The 20,749-nt window shown below is 38.9% G+C and overlaps 1 protein-coding gene across 1 annotated transcript in view; it reads left to right on the top strand.

Annotated features, from left to right (window-relative positions):
- CORIN (corin, serine peptidase) overlaps window positions 1–20,749 on the top strand; it is a 262,182-nt gene that overhangs the window by 213,441 nt on the left and 27,992 nt on the right. The window contains 1 exon segment of the mRNA XM_040484427.1: window positions 18,790–18,906. Within this exon segment, the coding sequence (XP_040340361.1) occupies window positions 18,790–18,906 (117 nt within the window).

Raw genomic sequence — 20,749 nt, forward strand, 5'->3', positions numbered from 1 at the left:
AGGTCTGTCTTTATACCTTCAAACATGCTTTACACCCAGAAACTTGAAGCTTAAAGCACAACCCCAATTAGTTCTATTCAGTATGTCTTTCCTATTGGGTTTTTGTTTTGTTTTGTTGTTGTTGTTGTTGTTGTTGTTGTTGTTTTGAGAATCTGCTATGGGCCTTGAACTAGAGTAGGCATTATGTGGAGGATGCAGGGGTGAAAATATCATCAAAGAGCTTACCATGTAGTGGGGAAGACACATAAGGAAACAACCTAGAACATAAAGTTGTTGGAAAAAACTTCCAGACTCTTTGTCATCTGAGAATGGTTCATGTACAGCATAGCACCTGGCATACCTATTAGAAGTATATAAGAAAAATATTCAACTCTATCATTGTCTTGATATTATAATATACATTTAAGTCATTCATTTAGTCATTCAGTAAACATTTATAGAGAATAGCGTTGTAGTGTAGTGTCCCAAACTAATATACTTTAACTCCAAAGCAGGGAGGGGACAGGTTGGAGTTAGTTTATCAAAATGTAAGTCTAGACCGAATTACATGTTTTGCAGGGCTTCTATTGAAATACTTTCATGATAGAGGCAGTTGATTAAAAAACCTACACTTGGAGTTTTTCAGATGCAAATTACACCTTCCATGTCTAACAGCACAAATGCTCAGCTCTCAACTAAGTGCTTGCCCAAATGAGAAGATTGAGAGTTCTTTGCTGAATCTGTACAACTTTTTACGCCCATCTGCAGATATCATGAGTTCACCCCAGCCTGGAAGTATGATGACTATTTGATTAGACAAGGATATAAATCAGCCCCTAATTCTCATGACAGTATATTGACTTTGCTACCTACATGCCCAGTATTAGAAACATATGGACATTTATTTAATCAACAATACAAATCAGAATTTAGACTGCCCTCTAATACTTGCCAAATGTTCAGTTCAGACATCTGGTATTTGAGAAAGTTGGTCTAAGAGAATGTGATTCTCGGTGTCCCTTGGCTTCATAAACTTTATATAAAACCAGATCATCTGGAAATAGGCTATTCTACTTTGACAAAAATTCCTATATGGGATTGGTTGAAGTTTGATTTTGTGTCCTAATGTTTTAGAGTTGGTCAATAGAAGCACCAGGCTTCCAAAGAATATTTCTTTATTTTGGGCTAAACCACAAAGATAGCCTCAATTGTATTACCTGAGAGTCGCTGATATAAGGATTTATATCGAAATTTTTCCCGGAAGTGTACTTCCAGGGAAAATCTTCTAATTTCAGATTCCATTTGTCATATAAGGATGGTTTCCTTATTGATTGACTTCCATGAAACTCGTGAAGCTCAAAGACAAGACTAAATCCTGTGTGGTAGTAGATTCAGCCCAGGCTGCTGGTCCTGTACAAGGAAACCATGGAAAAGAAGCTTGAATCCTTATGGTCTTTTTTTTAAATATACAATATAATTCATATACCATAAAATTCACGCTTTAAAAGTGTACAATTCAGTCATTTTTAATATATTCACAATATTGTGCAGTCGTCACCACTGATTCCTAAACATTTCATCACTTGGAAAAGAAACCCCATGCCTCTAACAATCACTCCCCATTTCTCCTCCCTAAACCCCGGACAAACACGACTTTCTGCTTCTAGAGACTTGCCCATTGTGCACGTTTCATAAAAACAGAATCATCTAATATATGCCTTTTTTTGTCTGGTCTCTTTCACTTGGCATAATGTTTTCAAGGTTTATCTATGTTTTATAATATGTATCAGTGCTTCCTTCCTATCTATGGCTGACTAATATTCCATTGTGTAGATATATCCACACTTTGATTATCCATTCCTCAATTGATGGATATTTGGGTTGTTTCCATTTTTTTGGCTCTTATGAAAATGTTGCTAAGAACATTGATGTACAAGTTTTGTGTGAATGTATGTTTTCAGTTTCTCCTGGGTGTAGACTCAGGACTAAAATTTCTGGGTCAGATTTTTAATTTTTTGAAGAACTGCCAAACTGTCTTCCAAAAGGGTTGCACCACATTATACTTTTCCCAGCACTGCATGAGGGTTCCAATTTCTCCATATCCGTGTCAATACTTGTTATTATTTACTTTTTATTGTAGCCATTTTCTGACTAAAAGGTATCACTCTGGTTGTTATTGAGAATATGCCGTAGGAAGGCAAGAGTAGAAGCAGGAAGACTAGTTAGGAGGCCACTGAAGTCATCCAAGTAAGACATTTGGGTGGCTCAGATCAGAATGGTAGCAGAGAACATGGTGATAAATGATTTAATCCTGGATATATTTTAAAAAGTGGAGCCAACAGGACTCCCTGACAGATTGGATATTGATTGGAGATTGAGAAGAGTCACTAATGACTGAAAGGTTTTTTTTTTGGCTCAAGCAACTGTAAAGATAGTATTGTAGTAAACTGAGATGGGGAAGACTGTAGATGGAGCAGGTCTGGGGAGAAAGATCCGTTCTGTGATCTTGTGAAATTTGGGATGTCTATTAGACAGACAAATGGACTCTAGTCTGGAGTTTAAAGTTGCTTTTTTAAATTTTTTAAAAAATTTGCATCCAAATTAGTTAGCATATAGTGCAACAATGATTTCAAGAGTAGATTCCTTAGTGCCCCTTACCCATTTAGCCCATCCCCCCTCCCACAACTCCTCCAGTAACCCTCAGTTTGTTCTCCATATTTAAGAGTCTCTTCTGTTTTGTCCCCCCTCCCTGTTTTTATGTTATTTTTGTTTCCCTCCCCTCGTGTTCATCTGTTTTGTCTCTTAAAGTCCTCATATGAGTGAAGTCATATGATATTTGTCTTTCTCTGACTAATTTCGCTTAACATAATACCCTCCAGTTCCATCCACGTGGTTGCAAATGGCAAGATTTCATTCTTTTTGATTGCTAAGTAATACTCCATTGTGTGTGTGTGTGTGTGTGTGTGTGTGTGTGTGTGTGTGTGTTTCTTTACCCATTTATCCATCGATGGACATTGGGGTTCTTTCCATACTTTGGCTATTGTTGATAGTGCTGCTATAAACATTGGGGTGCATATGTCCCTTCGAAACCCCACACCTGTATCCCTTGAATAAATACCTAGTAGTGCAATTGCTGGGTTGTAGGGTAGTTCTATTTTATGTTTTTGAGGAACCATCATACTATTTTCCAGAGTGGCTGCACCAGCTTGCATTCCCACCAACAATGCAAAAGAGATCCTCTTTCTCCACATCCTTGCCAACATCTGTTGTTGCCTGAATTGTTAATGTTAGCCATTCTGACAGGTGTAAGGTGGTATCTCATTGTGGTTTTGATTTATATTTCCCTGATGATGAGTGATGTTGAGCATTTTTTCATGTGTCGGTTGGCCATCTGGATGCCTTCTCTGGAGAAGTGTCTATTCATGTCTTTTGCCCATTTCTTCACTGGATTATTTGTATTTTGGGGGTTGAATCTGATAAGTTCTTTATAGATTTTGGATACTAACCCGTTATCTGATATGTCATTTGCAAATATCTTCTCCCGTTCTGTCAGTTGCCTTTTAGTTTTGCTGATTGTTTTCTTCGCTGTGCAGAAGCTTTTTATTTTGATGAGGTCCCAGTAGTTCATTTTTGCTTTTGTTTCCCTTGCCCCCGGAGACATGTTGAGTAAGAAGTTGCTGTGGCCAAGATCAAAGAAGTTTTGCCTGCTTTCTCCTCTAGGATTTTCATGGCTTCCTGTCTTACACTCAGGTCTTTCATCCGTTTTGAGTTTATTTTTGTGTATGGTGTAAGAAAGTGGTCCAGGTTAATTTTTCTGCATGTTGCTCTCCAGTTTTCCCAGTACCACTTGCTGAAGAGACTGTCTTTATTCCATTGGATATTCTTCCCTGCTTTGTCAAAGATTAGATTAATCTTTGTCAAAGATTAGGTTTGTGGGTCCATTTCTGGGTTCTCTATTCTGTTCCATTGATCTGAGTGTCTGTTCTTGTGCCAGTACCATACTGTCCTGATGATTACAGCTTTCTAGTATAGCTTGAAGTCCGGGATTGTGATGCCTCCTGCTTTGGTTTTCTTTTTCAAGATTGCTTTGGCTATTCAGGGTCTTTTCTGGGTCCATACAAATTTTAGGATTATTTGTTCTAACTCTGTGCAGAATGCTGGTGTTACTTTGATAGGGATTGCATTGAATATGTAGATTGTTTTGGGTAGTATCAACATTTTAACAATATTTAAGTTTTACTTACAATATTCTTCCTATTCAGGAGCATGGAATCTTTTTTTCCTTTTTTTGTGTGTGTCTTCTTCAATTTCTTTCATATGCTTTCTATAGTTTTCAGTGTATAGAGTTTTCACCTCTTTGGTTAGATTTATTCCTGGGTATTTTATGGTTTTTGGTGCAATTGTAAATGGGATCGATTCCTTGATTTCTCTTTCTGTTGCTTCATTGTTGGTGAATAGGAATGCAATGGATTTCTGTGCATTGATTTTATATCCTATAACTGTGATGAATTCATGAACCAGTTCTAGTGGTTTTTTTGGTGGAATCTTTTGGTTTTCCATGTAGAATATCACGTCATCTGCGAAGAGTGACAATTTGACCTCCTCCCAGCTGATTTGAATGCCTTTTATTTCTTTGTGTTGTCTGATTGCAGAGGCTAAGACTTCCAATAGTATGTTGAATAACAGTGGCGAGAATGGACATCCCTGTCTTGTTCCTGACCTTAGGGGGAAAGCTCTCAGTTTTTCCCCATTGAGGAGGTTATTAGTGTTGGGTCGTTCATATATGGCTTTTATGATCTCGAGGCATTCTCCTTCTATCCCCACTTTCATGAGGGTTTTTATCAAGAAACGATGCTGTATTTTGTCAAATGCTTTCTCTGCATCTATTGGAGGATCATATGGTTCTTGTACTTTCTTTTATTGATGTGATAAACCATGTTAATTGTTTTGTGGATATTGAACCAGCCCTGCATCCCAGGTATAAATCCCACTTGGGGTCTCTGTCTGGTTTTGGAATCAAGGTAATGCTGGCTTCATGGAAAGAGTTTAGAAGTTTTCCTTCCATTTCTATCTTTTGGAACAGAATAGGTGTTAACTCTTCCTTAAATCTTTGGTAGAATTCCCCTGGAAAGCCATCTGAAGTTTATGTTTGTTTGTTTCTTTGTTTTTAAGTTTTACTTACTTTTGAGAGTGAGAGAGAGAATGCAGGCTGGGGAGGGGCAGAGAGAGAGAGAGAGGGAGACAGAGGATCCAAAGCAGGTTCGGTGCTGACAGCACAGAGTCCAATATGGAGCTCTAACTCACGAACCATGAGATCATGATCTCAGCTGAAGTTTAATGCTTACCTGACTGAGCCATCCAGGTGCCCCTCAAGTCTGGAGTTTATTAGAGATGTTTGAACTAGAGCTATATATTTGAAAGTCACCTGGATACAGACAGTATAAATTTATGGGACTGGTGACATAATCAAGAGAGTGAATTTATGTATTTATTTTTAAATTTTTCTTAATGCATATTTATTTTTGATACAGAGAGAGATAGAGCGTGAGTGGGGGAGGGGCAGAGAGAGAGGAGACACAGAATCCGAAGCAGGTTCCAGGCTCTGAGCTGTCAGCACAGAGCCTGATGCAGTCCTCAAAGTCACAAATAGCGAGATCATGACCTGACCTGAAGTCTGATGCTTACCTGACTGAGCCACCCTGATGCCCTAAGAGCGAGTTTAGATAGAGAAGATAAGACCAAGAGCTGAGCCCTAACATTAAGAGGGTGGGAGAAGAGAAGTAGTAAAGCCAAAGGAGATGAGAGAGGACAACCCAGGGATAGGAGGATGTGATATCCTGGAAACCAAGGGAAGAAAGTGTATCAAGGCAGAAGCAACGGTCAGTTGTGTTAAAAGTTGCTGAGAAGTCAAGTAAAATGAGGGCTGAAAACTGACTTTTGGTTTCAGCAATGTGCATGTCATTGGCATGAGTAGTTTTAGTGGAGTGAGTGGGGCAAAAACATAAGAGAGTGAAAGGAGAGAAATAAAAGATAGTATAGAACTTTTTGGAGGGGGCCACCTAGGTATCTCAGCTGGTTGAGCGTCCGGCTTGGGCTCAGGTCATAATCTCATGGTTTGTGAGTTCGAGCCCCACGTCGGGCTCTGTGCTGATAGCTCAGAGCCTGGAGCCTGCTTCAGATTCTGTGTCCCCTCTCTCTCTGCCCCTCACCCACTCATGCTCTGTCTCTCTCTGTCTCAGAAATAAATAAACATTAAAATTTTTTTTTTAAAAAAAAGAACTTTTTGGAGGGATTTTGTTGTAAAGAGGAGCATAGAAATGTGAGTAATGGTTGGTGGGGGAAGTAGGATTAGGAAATGTTTGGTGCCTCCATTTCCTGGGAAGCACTCAGTATCCCATGGATAAATTATTAATAGGGACCTACCTGCCATAGTAGGAACATCATGTTCAATTGCTATTGAATGTTTGTGTTCCTCCAAATTCATATGTTAATTCCTAATGTCAAGTGTAATGGTATTAGGAGGTGGGGCCTTTGGGAAGTGTTTGGGTCATGAGAGTAGAGCCCAGATGAATGGAATTAGTGTCCTTGTAAAAGAAACCCCAGAGAGCTCTTTCACCCCTTCCACCAAGTGATGACCCAGCAAGAAGATGGCCATCTTATTATAAACAAGGAAGCGGGTATTTACCAGACACCAAATCTGCCAAGACCTTGGTCTTGGATTTCTCAACTTCCAGAACTGTGGGAAATAAATTTCTGTTGTTAACAAGCCACCCAGGCTATGGTAATTTGTTATAGAAGACTGAATAGATTAAGGTAGAAATAAATAATTTCTCTGGAAAAATCTTTCATTTCACATATATTTTTTTTTAACCAAAAAAGTTTGGACTATTTTCCCCAATTAGTGGACTCACCATAAACTATTTCATCTGTCTTTAACTTTGTACCCCTTTATACGCTCCTTCTCTTTCAAGACTGACTTGTCTTTTATCCGTGTTCCACGGGCACATTCTTTCCTGCTTCTGTGTCTTTGTCCATAAATGTCCATACATTTCCTCTCCAAATTCTCAGGGCCTCACTCAAGCCCCATGACGTCTGTGAAGACTTTCTCATCTGCATGTCTTTTTTTCTCTCTATACTTTCTGTGGTACATAAGAATTAGTATTACACAATTTCCCTCTTAATTCTACAATGCCATACCATTTTACTTTTATTTTTTTATTCTTTATCTTATTTCCCAGAAAGGTTATACAAAATAGTAATGGCTAATTTTCATTGTGTGCCAGGCTGCTCTGAGTCTTTGATATATATTAACCCAATTTATCCACACTATAATCTCGCAGTAGACATAGCATTATTATTTCTACTTTACATATGAGGAAACTGAGGCTTAGATCAAGGAACTTTGCTAGGTCACAGAAAAATATGGTGCCGGGATGCAAGTCCAAGGAAAGGCAAAGGGCCTCGTGGGGAGTAGATCCCCTGTACATCCAGTTAATCAATAAACGTGACCCGATTGATGTGGCCAACCAGCTTCTTAAACATAAATCCCTTTTAGTATTGCTCCCTTCAAGATTTTTGGTGCAAGTCTTAGTACCATACCACCTAATGATCTTATCATTGTGGCATTTTTTAAAAAGTCGATTTATTTATTTTGAGAGAGAGAGTGAGCAAGTGTGAGCAGGGGAGGAGCAGAGAGAGAGAATCCCAAGCAGACTCTGTGCTGTCAGCGTGGAGCCTGACACAGGGCTGGATCTCACAAACCTGAGCCAAAATCAAGAATCGGCCACTTAACTGATTGAGCCACCTAGACGCCTCTCCCACTGTGAGGAGGTGCAGCAGTGGAGAAAATTCATCATGCATGCAGGACAACAATATAAGTGTTTTTCGGTTTTCAAAAAGCCACTTATAGTAATAAGTAGACGGTAGGCATATTCTGAGTAGAAGTTAGCTGAAGCACATCCATAAACAGTTGTTTTCTTTCACACAGCAGCTTCACGGTTTTTCTGGAAGGCACGTAGCTTGGGCACAGGGAATTCAATCCTGCACATTTCCAAGAAGCTGGTTAAGTGACTGCCTGGGTGAGAAGAAAATCAGATAGTCCAGAGTGTGAGTGTATCGTTCCCTGGAACGTGTTATTCTGGAGTGAGGATGAAGAATAATTTCCCGAAGAAGTGCTGTATCCTAAAGGAAGTAAAAGTGTTTTTTAAGTTCTTCCATGAGACTACTGGGTATGAGGCTTTAATAAACAAAGCAAGGGAAGTCTATCAGTTGTCCTGAAAGCATTGCTGTATGATCGCCAACAGCAGGCTCTACCAAGAATTTAGATATTTGTTAGAAAACTGAATCTCGGGGTGCCTGGGTGGCTCAGTCGGTTGAGCGGCCGACTTCGGCTCAGGTCATGATCTCCCGGTCCGTGAGTTCGAGCCCCGCGTCGGGCTCTGTGCTGACAGCTCAGAGCCTGGAGCCTGTTTCAGATTCTGTGTCTCCCTCTCTCTCTCTCTCTGACCCTCCCCCATTCATGCTCTGTCTCTCTCTGTCTCAAAAATAAATAAACGTTAAAAAAAAAAATCTAGCAAACTGAATCTCAAACTGTGTTGGTAGAGTTAATGAATATTTTATGAACTTAAAAGGAAACTGCTCAGTGGTATAGAGAAATTCGCCGTTATTAATTAGAATGGAACTACGTGGGATTCTGAATTAATCAGATTGTTTTTTACTCTCTTACATTCCATTTTGTGGTGAAAAGTTTATCAGTGGAAAATGGACTCATATCCTGATTTTTAAAACCAACAGATGGTTCTCCAGAGTTAAGTACTGTCAAGACTCAGCTTTTAGCCAAAAATACCAGGGCTGATGTGAGCCAGAAGATTCTAGAATGGAAAAAATGCATCTCCATAATGTCTCTGGGGGACTTGGATTCCCCAGTCATCATAATGAATATAGCATTGCCATTGGACATAAATATGAGTGAGTTCTGGGAAGTTAAGAACGTGATTTAAGATAATCCATCAATAATTGACCAAAGAGGCCTGTATTCTTTCTGTTAGAAGTCCTTATCTGGCAGCTTATTCATTTTGGAACTTTTACCAGAAGACTCCTGGTGATGACTAACTTTAGATCTGTTATCTTTTTCGTAGTGTCTTTCAAACTTACTGCAGTTTGACCGGCTTTTACCTCCAAGACAAGACTGACAGTCAGCAATGACATTATCTGCATGGCAAACCCACTAGTCTTTTCTTATTATTTATATAGTTTGGGCTCAAAATCCAATTCTTACTCTGGCTGTAAGACACTGGCCCCTCCCTCCCTCTTTTCTAGCATTCTCCGCGTGTCCATGAACTTTAGACGCGATGACCTTATTACTGATGTTCAAACTGCAAACCCATTTCCACCTCAGGGGCTTTTGCCCTCATTGTTCTTCCTGCTTGGAATGCTGATCTGTAGACCTTTATGTGATCACCTCCCTCTCATCACTCATGTCGTCTTAGCTCGTACATCAAACACTTAGAAAGGCCTTCCTTAGCAACCCTAGTTGAAGCAGCTTTCACCCACACCAAGTCACTCTCTGCTTATTTTGCTTTCTTCAAAGCACAGTATTAGAAATTATTTTTAACATGTTTGTTATTTGTTTCTCTAACTAAAATAATAGCCCCTTGAGGAAGGGACTGCGTCTAAATACAACACCCTTGTGTTGTCTCCTTTCGCATTACACCTTATTAACCCCATAGTCATCAGGTTTAGACTTTGTCCATCTGACTGCATCATTTGTTTAATTCTGCCAGGATAATGTTCCTCCTGAGATCCAATTCACCTTACAACATTATCAGCTTGAACACTTACGGAGTAACCCAGTATTTCATTTATGAACATAAGTCAAATCTAATTTCTACCCAAGTTTTTATCCTTCCTACCTCTTCTTTTTTTTTTTTAATTTTTTTTTCAACGTTTATTTATTTTTGGGACAGAGAGAGACAGAGCAGCAGGGAGGGGCAGAGAGAGAGGGAGACACAGAATCGGAAACAGGCTCCAGGCTCTGAGCCATCAGCCCAGAGCCCGACGTGGGGCTCGAACTCCCGGACCACGAGATCGTGACCTGGGTGAAGTCGGACGCTTAACCAACTGGGCCACCCAGGCTCCCCACCTTCCTACCTCTTCTAAACAGTAACAAAGGAACATGTAGAATCTTGACTCTGAGGCATAATCATCTTTTAAGTAAAAACTTTCAATTAAAATCACTTGTAGCAGACATTTATTAAGTTGCTTCCCTGTATCCCTTCCTTTTGGGGACTTGCTTCACTCCTCATTCTATCCTTGGGATCCAAATGGGAGCTGCCATTTTGTACATGAACCACTCTTCTTGGCCTCAGTGACTGGTTGAGGGGGAGGGACCTAACCCAAGCTGAACCAATCAAAGGACTTCACTTCTAGGTCACAGTGATTGGATTTGGGATACTTAAAGTTCTTCAACGAAATTTGTTTTTGGCTGAGCTAGAAGAAGAGACTTCTTTCCTTTTTGTTCACGAAGATGAATGAATTTGAGTTTAGAAGAGTAGGCAGCCTGTCCTCTGGTTTGTGGAAAGTCACATGGAGACAATAAAGCCTCCCTCACATCACCTCCTGCTTCTTCTCACAGAAGAGGGTAGATGAGAGGTAGAGGGTCCTGAGGGCTCTTGGTTCTCTGGCACCCGCTTTTCTGAAGACCGTCCACATCTCCTTAGAAATTGATTACATTTCTAGTTTTTCATACTCAGATATTCCAGTGGTATTTTAGGGGCTAAAATCCTGAGGTTTTTTTTTTTTGTTTGTTTATGTAAAACTAGTAACTGAATATATACATGAAAAAAAATATGTACATATATATACTTAATATATATGTATATATATACATATACATATATATAAGTGTACACTTATACACACATGTATATATGTATATATAATAAATATGTATATATAAAATAAATATGTATATATAATAAACATATAAAAACCTCAGTGTATGTGTATGTGTATATATACACATATATATACATATATGTGTATATATATATGTGTATATATATATGTGTATATATATATATACTGAAATCCCTAAAGTTTGAATTATTTTATCTTATATCCAGAGACATAGTCTGTCTTAATTGAATAAAGGGGTATTTTCTATACTTCTATAGTTTTCAAGAGGAGGAAGAAACAGGCACGACAAAGCAAGACTTCTGTTAGAAAAATTAATTCTACTCTGGCTCACAGTCTTTCTGAATTAGTGGAACAAAAAAATGGCGTATTGTAGTTGAAATTGGTAATCTCTGCTTTTATACTGATCAACTGAAAAGTGAAGACAAAGAGGAAACACTTTCTTTGAAACTAAACTCAAGCCACTCTCAATAAAATGTTGAATCTGTTTTTTAAAAAGAGTTTAAAAAATTTTCCAAAGGTTTTCTGCAAGTTATCAAAAAAGCCATGGAATTTTCTGCACATAAAATAGACCAAAGGACTGAAGGAAAGAGTTGGATAGTGTAAATTCTTTCTTTTTATTTATTTATTTATTTATTTTTAAAAATTTTTTTTTTCAACGTTTATTTATTTTTGGGACAGAGAGAGACAGAGCATGAACAGGGGAGGGGCAGAGAGAGAGGAAGACACAGAATCGGAAACAGGCTCCAGGCTCTGAGCCATCAGCCCAGAGCCTGACGCGGGGCTCGAACTAACGGACCGCGATATCGTGACCTGGCTGAAGTCGGACGCTTAACCGACTGCGCCACCCAGGCGCCCCAAATTCTTTCTTTTTAAATAATTTATTTTTTTAATGTTTATTTATATTTGAGAGAGAAAGAGAGAGTGCATGAGCCAGAGAGGGGCAGAGAGAGATGGGCACAAAATCTGAAGGAGGCTCCAGTCTGTCAGCACAGAGCCTGACACAGGACTCAAACTCACAAGCTGTGAGATCATGACCTGAGCCAAAGTTGGACGCTTAACCAACTGAGCCATGCAAGTGCCCTGGGCTAGTGTGCATTCTGAAAGAGGCAGACACTTTTGCTCAAAAGTATACTTACCACTTGACCCCATGTACTCTGTTTGCTTCATAAGATTGAATTTTAAAAACGATCAAATGATGATTGGTTGATTGTTTCACTTTTAATGACGTGTTTATTTTCAACAATACTTTTTAAAATTAATTTAATTTAACTTAATTTAACTTAGAGAGTGCACACACATGCAAGAGCAAGGAAGGGGCAGAGAGAGAGAGAGAATCTGAGCCACCCAGGCATTCGATATTAATTTTATTTTCTAACTTATGTTAGAATAATGTATAGTTAATAGTTATATTTTATAAACTTGTATTTTACTTCATGTTATAATTTTAGATAAATATGGATTAAAAACCTAGTTTTATTGATGTTTAAATTTTATGAAATATCAATACTGTGATTTAATTTAAATTCATAACATTCTCCTCTCTGCTTTGGGATAGTTTTTGTCACTTGGACATATAGCTCATTGCCTCATACAGTTCTTGTACTCTGCCTCTGAGACAGACCAATGAATAAAATTATATGCCTTCAGTTAGGATTTCAACAAAAATATTTTTAGAAATACTAAGTTTACTGGAAAAGTTAACTCAAGACTTTATGCTGTCCTTTAAACATTACTACCAGGGAGAAGTTTTCCTGTATAAAGCATAAGCTGAGCTAACTTACCAGACAAATGACTCTATAGTGATACTCATTCCTGCTTTGTTTTAAACCTATTATTGCCTTCTTGTCAGAATTTCCAGGTCATCTTTCTATTTGACAAAATAATTTAACTAATTTTTTAATAACATGTCTAGTCTATAGAAACCAAACAGAGATAATAATGTGACAGTGTTCACGAAAATATTTCTGAATTCAGAGAGCTAAATGTTTAGTGGAGACGTTCCAAGTTCTGAACAGGATATTTAGAAGAGCAAATAACGTATTTTGTCTACTACACTAGACATTTATATTTCAAGACCAACTGTTAGTATTGAAGATGAAAACTCAGATTATTTTTCCCCAGCAGTAGCCACAGAGAACAGACTTTGCCCTGCTACTGAAATGTGTAACCTTTCTAGGTAATTCCTCCCCTGTTCTCTTGCTGCCAAAAGTGAAGAAGCCCTTGGTTTCTGGGAATTTGTGCTGACCTTCATTGTTTAAGTAAGCAACCCCAACATAAGGATAACACAAGCATTGAATGCCTTATTACTGAACACTGGGTGCCTTCAGCGTGGGAGGACAGGTCCGACTATCTAGAGATCTGGTTGCTCACCTAAGCCTTGAAATGCATCCATGTGTCATTCCTTTCAGAATGTTAAGATGTTTTAGAATTCTGGAGAAGTTCTATCTTCTCATTTTGCGGGCAGAGGAAGAATTATACATTTTTAAATATATATATATATGTCTTATGGCCACACAATTCAAGAAGCAAATTTGGAAATCCTTTTGCTTTTCTGTGCAGTACTGCCCCTCGACCCAGAGCAGAGGGCCCTGGCCCTGGGCTCCATGATTTAGAGCAGTGGTTCTCCACCAGGCTTAACTTTGCCCCTCAAACGGCATTTGGAAACGTCTGTAAGACCCTTTTAATTGTCAGTCCAGGGGTGGCTACTAGCATCTCGTGGGTAGAAGTCAAGGATGACACTAAACATCCTAAAGAGCACCAGATGACTCCGCACAGTGAGTAATTATCTGGTCTAAAATGTCAACAGTGCAGGGGCGCCTGGGTGGCGCAGTCGGTTAAGCATCCGACTTCAGCCAGGTCACGATCTTGCGGTCTGTGAGTTCGAGCCCCGCGTCGGGCTCTGGGCTGATGGCTCAGAGCCTGGAGCCTGTTTCCGATTCTGTGTCTCCCTCTCTCTCTGCCCCTCCCCCGTTCATGCTCTGTCTCTCTCTGTCCCAAAAATAAATAAACGTTGAAAAAAAAAATTAAAAAAAAAAAATAAAAAAAAATAAAATGTCAACAGTGCTGAGGATAAGAAACCCTGATTTAGAGTGAACACTCTGGCCTTCCTCCCCAGCCATGCCTCACCCCATGGGGCAAGGAATCGGTCTTGCCCACCTGGAGCCTGGTCTGCTATCTGAAGCAATGTCTTCAAAGTGTGGTCCCAGACCAGCGGTGGCCGCATCACCTGGGATCTTGTTAGATGGGTAGCCTTTGCGGCCCCATCTCAGACTCACTGAATCAGGGAATCTGGGAGTGGGGCCAGCAAGCTTTGTTGTAACAGGTCCTCCAGGTGATGATGAATGCCAAGGTTTGAAACCACTGTTCCAAAGAGGCCAAAATCCTATATTCCGAGCCTAAAAGATACGTTGGTCAAGATGGCAAGATAGAAACAGGTGAACACAGGGGAAGGGAAGGAAAAGTAAAATAAGGTAAAAAACAGAGAGGGAGGCAAACCATAAGAAACTCTTAAATATAGAGAACAAACCGAGGGTTGCTGGAGGGGAGGAGAGTGAGGCTAAATGGGGGATGGGCATTATGGAGGGCACTTGTGATGAGCATTGGGTGTTATATGTAAACGACGAATCATTAAATTCTATTCCTGAAACTAATATTACACTATATGTTCACTAACTTGAATTTAAATAAAATCTTGGGGGGGAAAAAGGGAAGATAGAAGACATGTTCTTTAACAACTTGTGAATTTGATTTATAACATCTAAATATGTAGACATATCTTATGTGGGCCTCCATTTGTACCCTTACTGACAAATGTTTGGCCCCCACGAATGTTTGGGATGGGTCTGTGTCTGTGTCTCAGTTTTCTCAGACTGTCAGGCTGTCAAATAAGGGCACTGGATTAGATTGTCCCTTATTTTCTTTCTCTGTATATGATTTCATGGCTGCTATAGAAACATTCAGGGTTGATTATATTCCCTGCACACACTTTCTTAGGATACAGTGACTTTGATGCCTAATTACTAGTAAAATGGGTTTTGCTCTTTCGCTGTCTACCCAACAGACTTTCTTTAATTTGGTAAAATATGGAAAAAGGTAAGTCAAAATCACTACCGACTGTCAAACCAAATTTGAGCAGCTAAGTTCCAGATACCTTTTAATAGCATGATTTACACTTTGTGCATAGTTATAAAAGTTAAAAAGTCCTTACACATATATTCTTGATGAGTATGTAAATTGCCATTAGTGTTTGAAGGGAAAATCCATACTGTGAGTCAAAGATTTCCATTTTGATTTGATACTTTTATATCTAGGAAATTATTTTTATTTTGGGAAACTGTGCATGTAGGCAAAGGTGAACAGTTAAAAGGGTTAACTGCTGTTTTTTGTTGTAACAAAAATTGGAAACAGCCTACCTGTGGGTTAATAGTGGGCTGGGTAAGTAAATGTATGTACATCCATATAATGGTAAAACTCTGCAGCTGTAAAAAGAACACAGCATGTGTTGTTAATGAAGAGGGACCACGTGGTGTTCGAAGTGTTAGGAGTGGTCCTCTGGCATCAGACCACCGGGATTCAAATCCCAGTTCTGCCATCTAGTCACTGTGTGACCTTGGGCAAGGTACTTACTCTCTTTTTACCTGAATTTTTTCATCTCCGAAAAAGGGAATAATGATGCCTACTTTCCAACATTGTTCAGAGGATTAAAGAAGATAAAATAGTGCAGTTGACAAATGTTAACTATTTTTACGGAAAGCCTTCCAAGATAAATCACTAAATAAAAATATCATCAGTACAACACAGAACAAGGTGTGTAGATTTAAAAAAAAATACAACAGAAAACAAGGTGTATGGACTAAAAAAATCTATGTATATATACATGAATTACAGCTAAAGCTTGGCAAGGATACTCTCAGATGCTATTTATGGAGGTTGTTTCTATACATCTGGAATGGGAAGAATATTTTTTCACTGTATAATTTGTATTATTTTTTCCAGGTATAAGTATTTTTTAATTTTAAAACTTATCTAAAGAAAAAATTTTAAAAATTGAAATCACACAGATGCTCAGATTCTGTATGATGGCAGAAATACAACCATATGGATTTCCTGATATTTTTTTAATGAGCCATAGAATGGCATTTCTGGGGCTGAAAGATTTGTTTTTTGTGTATGAAAAGCATTCTAGTATTTAAGAATTTCATGGGAAACTAATTTTTGTAATGACATTCCCCTCTTCTTGATGATGAATTTCTTCTATTTTCCACTTGATGTAAGTGAGAGATTCAGGCTAAATTGCCTTTCTTGTTGGAGATTAATGAATGAAATGCAGAAACATCCCATGTGCCTTGCTCTGTGGAGACCTTTTTTCAGGGTAACTGAAGTTGCCTTGCAGATTGAAAGACTGAAGTTTCCTTTGCAATGATTTTTCTATCCACCATCAGTGCAAATCCTATGCTGAATAGACTTCCCTGTGCAAATCCCTTTTGCCTTATAAATACCTGCCTAAAGAATGACTTAAACAACAAATTTAATCTGATGCTTATCTTCCTTTGTCTTTTGGCCAGTAAAATGCCTGGATTTAGGAGGCTCCCAAGTTGTTCTACCACAGAACATAATTCTCAGGATGCAGGTATCAGGAGAAATACTGTCAGTGGTATTTGTGACCTCTGTCTGACATTGAAAGTTTCCCTCTCACTATGCCTCCACATTCGCAACTTCTGAGATTAACAGAAAGCCATACTCTCATTTTGGTCAAGGACAAGGAAAACCCTCATTTTGCAGTAGGTTTTGTGAACTCTTCAACGACCTCACGGTTCATTCAAGTTTCTAACTAAATTTAAATCTGGTGGAACTCTTCTTAAAGTGTGGTCAGGGTGCATGCTCTTTGCTTTAACATCCAGTGATTAGAATCCATTCATTATTAAGGGCTCTGTTTTGTTTTTTTCTTTGGTTCTCATTCTGTCATCAGTTCTCTTTAGAGGGTTTCCCTCTTTTTAAAAGTAACAGGATTTGGGGAAGGTTTTGTTCCTTTTGTTTTCTATGATGAGATTAGTTAAATCTCATAAAGTGAAAATTTTAGAAATAATTTTTAAATAATAATCAGCTGCAATGTTCATTTCCCTTTCAATGCCACTGAACCGAACTTTGCTTCCCTTTTGTGCCCTCTACACCACCCACTCTTTTTTTTCAAAAAGTGTCATCCATCCGTTATTGGAAAAGAAAGTCACTAAGCATGAAGACTTGATGCTGACACAATTTCAGGATTTCCAGGTTCATTTGAACCCTCAGTGCCATTGCCATTGTCCTCAGTTATCTTTGATGTGTTTCTTCAAACACTTCCACCAGGGAACGAATCCGTATACCTGTCACTTTCCTTGTCATCATGAGCCCCTGACATCCCCAACTTTCATCTGAGGAGCTCACCTTTTACTTGGAAAGAAAGATAGAGGCTATCCGATTTGAAGTCTCTACTCCCCTCCAACTTCAGCAAAGTATCATCTTCCTTCCAGGTTTAGAAGCAGCCCTCCTTCCTCCTGTCTAAATTCATTCCTCCACCTCATCTACCCTGGGGCTTCAGGTGATGGAACTGCAAAAGGTTTTCGGCAAATACAGATCGCCTAAAAGAGCCAATTATTTCATGAAGAATAGAATATTTTACATAAAACCTGCATTCTTTTGAACCCCAATTTTCAATCTTTGGATTGAAAACCCAAGGTTTTCGATCTTGGATGTGGTGTAACCATATGTGCTTGAATGATTGAATAAGACATTCACAGAAAAGGATTCATAGAAGTTGGTTAAGAAGACAGATAAAGAGGAAAATAATAGTGTTTAACTCCCATTTCTATTTTCCAGAGTTTTTCCTGACTTTTGGTGCATAAAGATTTTATAGTATGTTGAGAAAAATCATTACAGTTTTGTGCTGTCCAAATAGATATTACATAGCAATCAATTTACTTATTTACTTCTTTAGTCTTTACTGTATTTACTTCATTTTAAGGTATCGCTGCATTGCAGGATTACATTGGGCAAGAAGAGAGGAGAAAAAAATCCCAGGCAGATAAATTTTATCTTGCTTTTTTTGATCCCTGCCCAAAGTTGCTCTTATTTTTGAGATATTGGAACTTTTATGTCATATACGTTAGAATTTGAACACCTCACAACGTTCAAGTACGTGTCAGTGGAGAGCATGATTAAAACAGCTGTAACAGTTGAGATTTTTCAACGTTTATTTATTTTTGGGACAGAGAGAGACAGAGCTTGAACGGGGGAGGGGCAGAGAGAGAGGGAGACACAGAATTGGAAACAGGCTCCAGGCTCTGAGCCATCAGCCCAGAGCCTGACGCGGGGCTCGAACTCACGGACCGCGAGATCGTGACCTGGCTGAAGTCGGACGCTTAACCGACTGCACCACCCAGGTGCACCAAGATTTTTACTGCTTTAGTATATACTTTTAGTTGCTTCCTCTTCTATTGATCACATTCCATGCCAAATTTCTAATACAACCCCCCCCCCCCCACTCTTGAAATATTGACTTGTAATGTTTCTTTTTGGGGTTTTTTTTGTTTGTTTTAAAAAAATTTTTTTTAATGTTTATTTATTTCTGAGACAGAGAGAGACAGAGCATGAGTGAGGGAGGGGCAGAGAGAGAAGGAGACACAGAATCGGAAACAGGCTCCAGGCTCTGAGCCATCAGCCCAGAGCCTGACGCGGGGCTCGAACTCACAAACCATGAGATCATGACCTGAGCCGAAGTCGGTCTCTCAACCAACTGAGCCACCCAGGCGCCCCTGTAATGTTTCTTTTTGAAAGAGAATGAGTGTTAAATAATGATATGGCCTGTCAAAGATCACTGTGCTTTGAATATTTCATTGTTATTTGTCCTTCTATTAGAGAACCATCTGTGACTAAATTGGTACACGGACAGGAGCAAGACCAGGAGTGGCTGACGTTACACTCCAACTGGGAGAGCCTCAATGGGACCACTTTGCATGAACTGCTGGTAAAAGGGTAAGACACTCTTCACAAGAGCTGTGTAGAGTGGATTATGGAGCAGGAATCTATCATCAGGGGCTTTCTCCTGTTTCTAATTTAGCATAATCCAAATGTATCACATCAATAAAGAACTTCCATAGAATGGTGATTGGCCTTCATATTTCAACATTGTTTTGCTTTATCTCTTCTTTCTAGACACAGATTCTTTTCTCTTGCTAATTACATTTTTCTTTAATGAAGATTACAGAAACTATTATGGTGAAGGAAGAGGAACTTAGATTCTAATTTTGGAGCTTTTTCAAATCCTATCCAAAGTAAATTCTCATGTCTAATATCCTACAGATGCTACATGGAACTAGTTAGGAGGGAATTGAAGTGATGAGAACTGATCAAACTTGGAGAATCTGAGGGAAAAATTGACACAAAATGAAATTATAATCGAGTAGCCTTGAAAGTCCACTTGCTCTGGTCTTAAAAAACCTACATTGTATAGGTAGACAGAGAAACTATAAGCTAGTAAACAAAATAAATTTCAGATATTTGGAAATACTACAAAGAAATTAAAGATAACAAGATAGAGAGTAAGTAGGAGACAGGACTTCAGGTTGTGGGAAGACAAAAAGCAAACATGTGTTTTCTGAATTATATAACTTATTGATACAAATAATTACACATATCCCCATGCAAATTTACCAAGAAATGAAAATATAGCAGATCCTCAAAAGGGAATGTGGACATGGCATATTTAGGGATACTTCTTTTTTAATGAGAGGTCTAGGATTCTAAGCATGTCACGGTATTTTTTTTTTTAATTTTTTAAAGTTTATTTAGTTTTGAGAGAGACAGAGACATAGTAGGGGAGGGGCAGAGAGAGAGCGAGAGAGAGAGAATGCCAAACAGGCTCCATGCCCCCAGTACAGAGCTCGATGCGGGGCTTAAACTTATGAAACCATGAGATCATATATACTAAAGCAAAAACCGTCAAAACTGAGTCAGTAGCCTAACTGCTTAACTGACTGAGCCACCGAGGCGCCCCATTGACAGTCTCAAAGTATCTTTTGTTTTTTTAAATGTATACTGTGAATAAATGCTTCATGGTTGAGAGAAAACTTTGTGATTGAAACTTAATATTCCCTACATTGAATTCTCTTGTGCAGTCACATTGATAGATGCTTAAACATGGCCCATGTTCTTACCTTTAAAGGTTAACCCTGGTTTTTAGAAAAGTCTTTCTTTACTGAACCCATTATTCCTGTAATTCTACTGACTGGTTCTGATCCTGCCATCTAGAGTTACATGGAATAAATTTAACCCCCTTCTTCTTGTCAGCCAATCATAGATCCACATTAAAATTTTATTTTAAGTTTACTTATTTTGAGAGAAAGAGAGAGAGAGAGCCAGAGAGAGAGAGGGAGAGAGAGAATCCCAAACAGGCTTCTCACTGCCAGCCCAGAGCCTGATGTGGGGTTCGAACCCACGAAACTGTGAGATCATGACCTGAGCCAAAACCGAGTTGGATGTTCAACCAACTGAGTCACCCAGGCAGGTGCCCTAGATCCACATTTTATTATTACAAGTATCTTCATGATTCTTTTCCAGTCTAAATATTCAATTCCTTTATCTGTTCTCTAACTTTCTGAAGTAATATTTTATCTCTCTAAACTATTTGCAACTTGTTTTGAACATCCACACCCTCTCCCTAAGCATAAAAATCTGACATGCTCCTTTCTCACTAGAGATTCTAAGAAATCACCCAATTCCCTTGCCTTCCTCTCCTTACTTTGAAAATTATGGTTTGACATAAGACTCTTAAAAACTGAGAATAAACTGAGGGCTGAAGGGGGGTGGCAGGGAGGGG

Source organism: Herpailurus yagouaroundi, unplaced genomic scaffold (assembly GCF_014898765.1).
Source record: "Herpailurus yagouaroundi ecotype Mexico unplaced genomic scaffold, PumYag 28, whole genome shotgun sequence".
Classification (NCBI taxonomy): Eukaryota; Metazoa; Chordata; class Mammalia; order Carnivora; family Felidae; genus Herpailurus; species Herpailurus yagouaroundi.